This window comes from Prosopis cineraria, unplaced genomic scaffold (assembly GCF_029017545.1).
Source record: "Prosopis cineraria cultivar Desert tree isolate PC_DT_omini unplaced genomic scaffold, ASM2901754v1 PC10, whole genome shotgun sequence".
Lineage (NCBI taxonomy): Eukaryota > Viridiplantae > Streptophyta > Magnoliopsida > Fabales > Fabaceae > Prosopis > Prosopis cineraria.
Genome location: NW_026555341.1, coordinates 4,275,070 through 4,284,450, shown reverse-complemented (window position 1 = coordinate 4,284,450; position 9,381 = coordinate 4,275,070). Strand labels below are relative to the sequence as shown.

The window sequence follows — 9,381 nt, the reverse complement described above, 5'->3', positions numbered from 1 at the left end:
TGCCAAGGGGCCAATGGGAGACTAGCACGTGAATGGCAATGCCGCGATAGGCCAATCCTTAAGGATACGTGAACAGCAAGGTATTCTATAAGAGTCAAACGTTCTCTTTCTGCCTCTCTCAATATCTCTCTTCCTCTAGAACTGCGCTCGCCGGGAAGATTTCAATCTCTCCCGATACCGACTTCTTCGCTCCAAAACAGTGATCAATGCTTAACGCGTTGACGGACGCAATTCAATATCCAGAATTAAACTGACTTTGCATACCCAATTCTCAAAACTTCAACCTTGCCGTTTACATATCTCATCTCTGCCATAATTTGTTGGACGGAGGCCCTGTTTCATGGCGACCGCAATAGCTACAGCCGGAGATACTTGCAGCACCAGGACTAACAATCAACTCCAATCAAAGACTCCAAGACCAAAGCGAATATGCTTTTCCTTCGCCGCATATGGGAAGACTCTCATAGAGCATCTCAAGTCGTCCAATATAGCGGTGGAAGAAGGTCTGTCCGACTCTGAGATTTCAGACATCGAGTCGTCCCTCAACTTCTGTTTTCCACCGGACCTCCGTTCCATACTCCAGCTAGGTATGCCGGTATCCGAGGGCTTCCCCAACTGGCGTTCCTCCTCTGCCCAGCAACTCCAGCTCCTGCTGAACCTCCCCGTATTTTCTCTGTTGCGACGGGTCTCGAAGAACAACTTCTGGCACTCGTCTTGGGGGACTCGGCCTCGAGTCAGGGGCAGGGCTCTGGATTATGCGCGCCGATTCTTGAAGGACGTGCCCGCGCTGGTCCCAATTTACCGGCATTGCTACATACCATCGTCTCCGAATTTAGCGGGAAACCCTGTGTTCTACGTGGATCACGAGGGAGACGTTCGGCTGCTGAGCAACGACGTGTCGGGGTTCTTCGGAGAGGCGGCGTTTTTGACTGAGAATTGGGAATGGGTCGAGCCGGTGTGGGCGGCAAAGAGGGCGAGGCGGGTGGAGTTTTGGTCTGAGGCGGCGGAAACGCTAGGGGAGTGGTGGCGCAGCGGGGCGACGGGCGAGGTGGGGGATTGTCTGGAAGACGCGTGTTGCCGACTGAGGGAGGGAGGGTGGAGGGACGAGGAGATACTGGAGATGATGAAGGGTGGGGATGAGGAGTGGGAGAAGGGTGGGGCCCCCCAAGACCGAGAGGCCGTGGCTGTGCACGTGCGATTATGGTCGCAGAGGTTGCTGCGTGCGGGATGGAGCAGGGAAGATGTGGTGTACACTCTGGGTGCGTCGTCGTCGTGGGGATAGGAAAATTCAAAATCGATAGTTGATAGTGTGAATGTTCGGCCCTTTTTTTCCCCACCTACTGCATTCTCATCTCTTCCTCTCATTAGTGATGGTGGTGTTGTTAATACTCTGTTGTATAGAAGGGAAGGACTAAGAATTAAATTAGAGGGCGAGGGGGCGGTGAAATTTTCTATAGTAAACAAAATTTTGGTGATGTACATGTCATATACATCTAACATCTCCCATTGGTATGAAGTTTTTATTTTGGAGAATCTCATTAAAGACCCCAGAAGGAACTTGTTATGGCATGACAGATCAAAGGTCTAGAAAGATTCTTAGATTTCAAATTCAGATATTCAATTGATAAATTTTGTGCTAATATTGATAAATTGCAATTCAAATTTATGAAATAGTAAAATTTATTAATTAAAAATTGAAATTTAATTTAAATTGAGTTCCTATGTTTTTCTTAGGCTCTTTAAGGTTAATTGTTTCTTGGCAAGACTTATACATTTATTATTATATATTTAATATACTTTCATACAATCAAATTAAAAAATGTAATTTTAATATGGTAATGATGTTTGTCGTTCTAGTTAACAATATTAATAACAAAAATGTATTATAAAATAAATGATTTAATTGAGAATAAGCAATTTAAATATTTAAGGTTAAGTACATAAGTATTTTTAATTGTTTCTAGAATCTAAAGTGCCTTTGATTAGCAAGGTGGAGCCAGAATTTAAAAATAAAAGGATTAAAATTTAAAAATATATATATTATAAAGTATTTATAAATTTTAAAAAGGTTAAAAACATGAAACACTTGAATAATACAAAAAAATTGGGAAGCCGCGGCCAGTTCCCTCCCTCCGCCAGCGTTGATAAGATTATCCCGTGGGTCTATGGGAAGAAGAAAAGAGCCGACAAGGGAAACAGTGGGCCTAAAAGGGGAGGAAGTCAATAGCCACGAAAATGAAATGCGTGTATGGGTGGGTGTGTGTAGCGTCCACCACGGGAGGATTTTGCTTACCATGGTTGGGTTCTTGCATGTTGAGAACTTGGGATTCATTGATATTATCGGAGATGACGACGCCCCGGTGAATATGCCTTTCGTCTCTCCAACCACACTTATCTTATTTCCTTCATTTTCTAATTCAGTAATTTGCTTGTTCTTCCTGCTGAGTTCTCATTTGACCGTAGCCCTCTTCGTTACATCACCGTCCATGTACAGGCGGGACTTTTATTTCGCGTTGAAAAAACCTGAGAGCCAATCTCCTGGGCATTGCGTATCTTCGCGCCAACCATGTATTTATTAACTGATTTTTTCAATCACTCTAGCATTTCAATTTCCATTCACTTGTCTCTCTCTGCGTGCGTATTTCTCAGGTCTATATTATTCTTTCGCGACACTCCGCACAAACTCTAAAGTTAAATCTTTGCACTGACAATTGCCCGTGTTTATATAGAATTATATTCCCTCCTTAAAAAAATATAAAATATTTTTAATCGAATCTTATCTCTTAACAAAGTAGTTACTTATTTTCTAACTACCTCTATCTTTTCATATTTACCTCTATTAAATATCCTATAATAAATCTAAAGTTATTATCAATAGGGGTACTTTTAAAAAAATAATGATTACACCTTAAAAAATTAAAAATATCTTATATTTTTTAACATTAAATCTCTTAAAAAATATTTTATGTTTTTAAACAGATGAGTATATAGATATATATACATGTCAAGCCCCTGCTCTTGAAAAGGGAAGTCATATGCTCTACGTGGTAGAGGTATACAGTGTATATTATAACATTCCAATTTAAATTTTAATAGTTAATTTGGGTTAATAGAAATTTAAAAAAAAATAATATTTACAGGTAAGAAAATTAGTAAGAGATGATTATTAAATCTAACTTAGGATATAATTCTAAAAAAAATTTTAAAAAAATAAAAAAATAATTAAAAAAATAAAAAAATATTATTAAATTATTATTATAATAAAAAAAAGGGGAAAACGTATTAAAAAAAGGGGGGGAAGAAGAAGAAGAACAAATGACTTTCGGCATTTTCGCGTGCCATCATTATATATATATTATAATAATAAAAAAAAGAGAGAGAGGAGAGAAGAAATAATAAAAAAAATGTGGGACCCACTGAATTTTTATAAAACTCACCCGTTTCCTTTCATTTCTTCAATTCTTTTCCTGCGCGCGAGCTGAGGCGGAGAGAAGCGAGTCACCGGTGCAAAATATCTAAATTTTTAAGGTAAGAGTTTTTAATAGGATATTTAGGGTGTGATTTTAAGCTTTTCAAGACTAAGTAAGTGTTCTAAAATTTTTTCTTAATCATCCTTCTTCTTTGGTTTCTGAGTTTGTAGTGGTAGAAAATTTAAGATCTGAAAGAGGGATGAATTTATGTTGAATAAATATGATTTTTGAAGTTTTCAGTAGTATAATAAATGTTTTAGAGTATAAATTTATTGATGATCTTTGAATCTGTGGCTTATGGATCAAATTCTAAACTAGATCTGAAAATATATGTTGATTTATTGAGGTTTAGATGATTATTTGGGACGAGAAATGAATTATTATGGTTATAGGATTATGATTCTAAGCTAGAGACACAATTTTTAATTTTTGGGTATTTTAGGTACGAATTTATGAAATAAAAAGAAAATTTTGATAATAGAAATTAGTTTAGAAGTTGATTTTTAGATTATTAATGTTTATTGATAATTAAAAGAGGAGTTAAAAATTTTACTTAATAGTATTAACTATAGATTTGTATTAACATTGAGATTAGGAATTATGTTATATTTTTAATTCTATTATTAGAATTATTTTATTAGTTTCAAAAATTGAAACTAATATTTATAAATAATATGTTATTTGTAGATTGTATTATTGGTAAAAATTGTGGTGAGAGAGAAATTTTAAGGAATAATTTATTGAAAAAGCCACAAAGTAACCATGCTTTTAATTTGTGATTAGTGTTACTTCTTGTTAATTGGGTGATTATTGAGAAAATTATGAATTTTGTAATATTGTATAATTGTGCAATATTATTATGAATTTGTTTAATTATTGTGGGAGGTGTTGGGAGACTTGCTATTATTGTTGTATTTATGTGCCACGTGGTACGCCCCTATTGGAGCTCAATAGGTGGCTTGTAAGGGCTCGGGCTAATCTACCTTTAGCTGGGTAATTTAGCACCGAGTGAGGGCTACGGCTCGAGGTTAATGGAGGGATATAAGGATGGTTGTTTGTGTATATTGTAATATTTCTTATATTTGTTGGAATTATATTATTTTTAATTCTCACTTAGTAAGCACACACTTAACTGTTTGTATACACTATCATAAATTGGTTTTGGTTACTGGGACTTTTGAGTCTCATTATGTGGTTAACAATTTTCAGGAGAAGAGCCACGAGTGACACGTGGAGGAGTCCCAGAGACTTAGTGGTGTAGATCCACTGTCTCTTTTGGGTATTTAATTTATGATTTATAATGTGTTATATTGCCAATATTAGGGCTTTTTATTTATTGTCAATTATATGAATATATAAATGTAATCATGCCTTTCAAACTATTTCTATTTTTGGTACAATTTGGATGACTGTAATTTTAATATTAGGTTTACTTTGAATTGATTAAAATGGCATGATTATAAGGTCAAATAACTGGCTTGTGTTGAAAATTGACTAAATTGCTTATTTTACTTTTTGGGAGTATAAGGATGGACAAATGTGATTTAGTTTACTTGTTAGGAGTATAAGGATGGACAAATGTGATTTAGCCTAATGGCATGTGAGAGGTAAAAATTTATCTGAAATGTTATAGTGTGTGAATTGAAGCCAATTATAAAGTATTTTATATTAAAATTATTGATATAAAAATGTGTTGGGTGGCTATAATCCAACTATGGTTGAGTTAAATTATTTAAAAAAAAATAATTGGTGTGTTACATATATGTTGGTGGATAGTGTTGGTATTTGTTTTCCTTTCTTATAAGAAACCAGGAAAGAAGTAGTATAGGCGAAAATTAGAGTAATATATATAAAAATAGATATGCGGGTATACAAAAATAAAAATATAAAATTCATAATAAATATATATAGAGATAGAGAGAGAAAGTGAACATGGCATTTACTAAAAAAATGATAGTTGAAAATTGGTTAAAATAGATTGGACATGCAAAGAGATTATCATGGGAGACACGGTAAAAAAAAAATGAGAACATGTAATTTTAAACTCTATAAATAGAGATAAATGAAGATCAGAGAGAATAGAGAATTTTTGATTAATTGTATGCTCATAGTTTTAATTACTGATTGTATAATTTATGTAACCAATTCCATCCGAAAAAATGACGGTCATCGTTGTTGCTGTATCCCTACCTGTGAACTCTTAAATGCATTAAACGATTTGACAAATGCGCTTAGGGACGGTTTCATGTGGCAAACCAATGTTTTTCCTTTAATGAATATAAAATAAGACATTTAAAGTCAGGTCATAGAAAAATTCAATAATAATATTAAAAAAAGATCAGTACTACTCCCCCCCCCCCCCAAAAAAAAAAAAAGACTTGCAAATGCAATAATAATATTTTAAAAAAATGGAGATGAGACATTAGAGAGTCAAGTCGACTAGAATCTAAGCAAGCACGTGAGTTCATTCACATTAATATAGCTGGACTCAGTTAAGATGCCGACGCCCCGTTGTGCCGAGCATCCTACTGGGTATTACTAATTCATGGGGTGAAGTTGACTATATATAAATTATTTTTACTTATCCTACTAGAATGGATGAAATATAGTTAAATTATTGATATTGAACTAGAAAGAATGAAAGTTTTCAATTCACTCTTATTAAACACGTCATCTTTAAAAACAGCTTACATCTTATATAATAAAATATAATTACATTATTTTACATAATTTTAATAGTCTTTCAAATTAAAATTAATTTTATAATTTGTGAATGAACGGCTAAAATTGCATAAAATCAGTTTCCTTTAAACCACGTGTAAAATTCAAGTAATCTACATCGAAATAAAATTGTGAATTCACATTAAATTACTTATGACAACCAAGTAATCCACTTGGAAACAACGTTGAAGGTCAATTGGGAGATGAACTAATTTTTTACTGCTCATGAATATTTTTCAATTGGATACAATTTTATTCAAATCACAGCCAGACATTAAATGCATGCACATTTTAGTTACATTAAAAATTTTGGTTAGCCCCATCCACTAGATTCAATTTTTGTTAGTGGGAGACAGACTAATTCTTAATGTAAACTATGATTTTTTGAAATGATTTACTTGAAATTTGACCTAGTTCAATGAAATTTCAGCAATATATTGAAGGATTAGCTTAAACTTTTTTCCTCACAATTAGATTAATAAAACTGCACAGAATTAATTGTAGATTTTAGATAAAAAAACTCATAACAATTAGATAATCCACTTGAAAATAAGGTTATCTTTCAATCGCCCTTCATTTTTGTAGTGATTAGATATTTGTAATTGAAATTAGAATTTTTAATTGTCATTTTCCAATGGCTAAAACGTATAAAAATTTTTGAACCTTGAGATAATTGCATATGACCTCCTCATCTTTAAATATTTAAAATTAAACCCCTAAATGTTTAATTTTATTTTCCAAAGTCCCCTTCTATCAATTACTCTATTATGTTATTAATGGAGTTTGCTATGTCAAATTAAGAAAAACCATATAGAAACTTACCTAGCATTTTAAGTAAGCAAATAATAAAGTGTAAATATATTCTTCAGCCCTTACAGTTTCATCAAATTTTACTTTTAATCCTTATAGTTTTTCCCAAAATTTTTAATTCCTATAGTTTTAAAAATATTTGGTGACCTTTTTTTTAGATCCTTATAGCTTTCATTTTTTCAATAATTTTAGTCTTCATAGGAACTGAAAATTTTGAAAAAAATTAAAGGACTAAAAGCAAAATTTGATAAAACTCTAAGAACTAAAGATTATGTTTTTTCAATAATAAATGTATAAAAATTACATTATTTTTTAAATATTTATTTTTGTACTAGTTTTATCTATGGCTTTTTGTTATCAATGGTACACAATTTTATTATATTAAAACATAAATTTTTATTTATATAATTCTTATCAATGATAGTTTTTTTTATGTATTTTTCTTTTCATTTATTGGATACAAAATATTTTTTAATTGATAAAGAATAATAAAATTATTTTTTTTTGAAAATTGTGCTAAGAGTGAATAAGGAGAACAAAGTCTTTCAATTAACAAAATGAGAGTATTATCATGTATGTTAAAAGTAAAAATTATATTTTTTTCCTCCCTAAATTGTGATAAAAAGTTTATAAAAATACTTTTTTCACGTCATGTACCTTAATCTGACATGAAAAAATTTATTAATAACATAATAAATTTAATTAACTGTAAGAGACTTTGAAAAATAAAATTAAAAATTAGGAGGATTAATTTTAAATATTTAAATATGAGGAAGTTATATATAATTATTTTAAAATTTAGGAAGGTTTTATGTACTTTATCATTTTCAATAAAATCAAGTTTAACCTGTCAGATTTTTTTCCCCCCATCATGGAATGCCCGAACATTTTTGCTTGACACACATACAGAGATGAAAGAATCAATCAGTATAAGATAAAAATTCTCATAAAAAAAATCACATTATCAATCAATAGAATATAAATAATGAAGCTCACTTAAACTTCATACCATGTAATAATATTACTCACTCTCTTCATTTAAAAATATAAGGTATTTTTAATTAAAGTTTATCTCAATAAGGTGGTTATTTATTTTCAAACTACCTTTATTTTTTTTATATTTATCCTTACAAACACCTTAAAATAAATATAATATAATTTATTCAATAAAGATACTTTAAAAAAAAGACAATATTACATCTCAAAAGATTAAAAACACTTTATATTTTTAAATATTTAATCTTTCAAAAAATATCTTATATTTTTAAACAGAAAGAGTAGCTAATTTGAATTTTAATTAATCAGAGGTCAAACTTTAAAAGAAACGGAGAAAGAGTATTATACCATTATTTTTTTAGATCAAAAGCTGAAAATTAGAACTTGGCATCTAAATTTTGTCCCAAAAAAAAAAAAGAACTTGGCATCTAAATTTTAGAGTCGAAATGGGAGTTAGCTTCTCTCCATTTCCTTTCCTCTTCATTTTCTCTCCACTTCTCATCTTAACTATTGAATTTATTTTTGAATGGTTGAGATTTGATATTTTATAAAATTATTATTATATTTATTTTTCATAAAATTTCACATTTTAATAATAATTTTATAAAACATTAACTCTCAACCATTCAAAAATAAATCTAATAGTTGAGATGAAAAGTGGAGAGGAAATTGAGAGAAGCCAACTTCATCGAAAGGCATCTTCAACCTAGTGGCTTGGAGTGATTAATACTTCTTTGGTGTTGTTTATAAGAAGAGAGAGAGAGAGAGAGAGAGAGAGAGAGAGAGAGAGAGAGAGAGAGAGAGAGAGAGAGAGAGAGAGAGAGAGAGAGAATTTGATTATATTTATAAAGTTTTTATCAATTTTTAATACCTCTCTTTACATTCTTATATTTTAAATAAAAATATCAATAATAAAAGATAGAGCACACATGCTGAACAGAATTGTGTGAAGATATTTTAAGGCCTATAAAGCTTGGCATATGTAAGTATCCCTTAAAAAAAAATTCACTCATCATTTTTTTCAAAATTATATATTAAAATTTTATAATATAGTGATTCTACTAAAATACTAAATTAATTCAATAATTAAATAAAAATTAGTATTGATAAAGTGCTTCAACCCTATCTTATATATTGAGATAAAATGTTAACACTAATATGGGATGACAATACATTTTAACAAAAAAATATATAATTAAGATTACTAATATCAATGATTAGTGTGAAAAATTAATAATAATTATATGAATTATAAATAAAATTTTAATAAGACTTAAAAGTGCTATGTTGATGGTCTAAAATTATACAAGGTCTTGATATTAATATTTGTCAATATTTTAAGCTTTGGAATAAAAAAAGGAGAAAACAAAAAGTAAGACTGTGA

General features: G+C 30.8%; 1 protein-coding gene across 1 annotated transcript; it reads left to right on the top strand.

Annotated features, from left to right (window-relative positions):
* Nucleotides 1-1,600, top strand: LOC129284419 (uncharacterized). Its single transcript, XM_054919897.1, has one exon. It carries the CDS (start codon nucleotides 341-343, stop codon nucleotides 1,280-1,282), a length of 942 nt encoding a protein of 313 aa, XP_054775872.1. The 5' UTR covers nucleotides 1-340; the 3' UTR covers nucleotides 1,283-1,600.
* Nucleotides 1,601-9,381: the final 7,781 nt, after the last annotated feature.

Excerpts from the sequence above, each read along its gene's own strand:
- LOC129284419 (XM_054919897.1), top strand. The coding sequence starts at position 341 with ATGGCGACCGCAATAGCTACAGCCGGAGATACTTGCAGCACCAGGACT.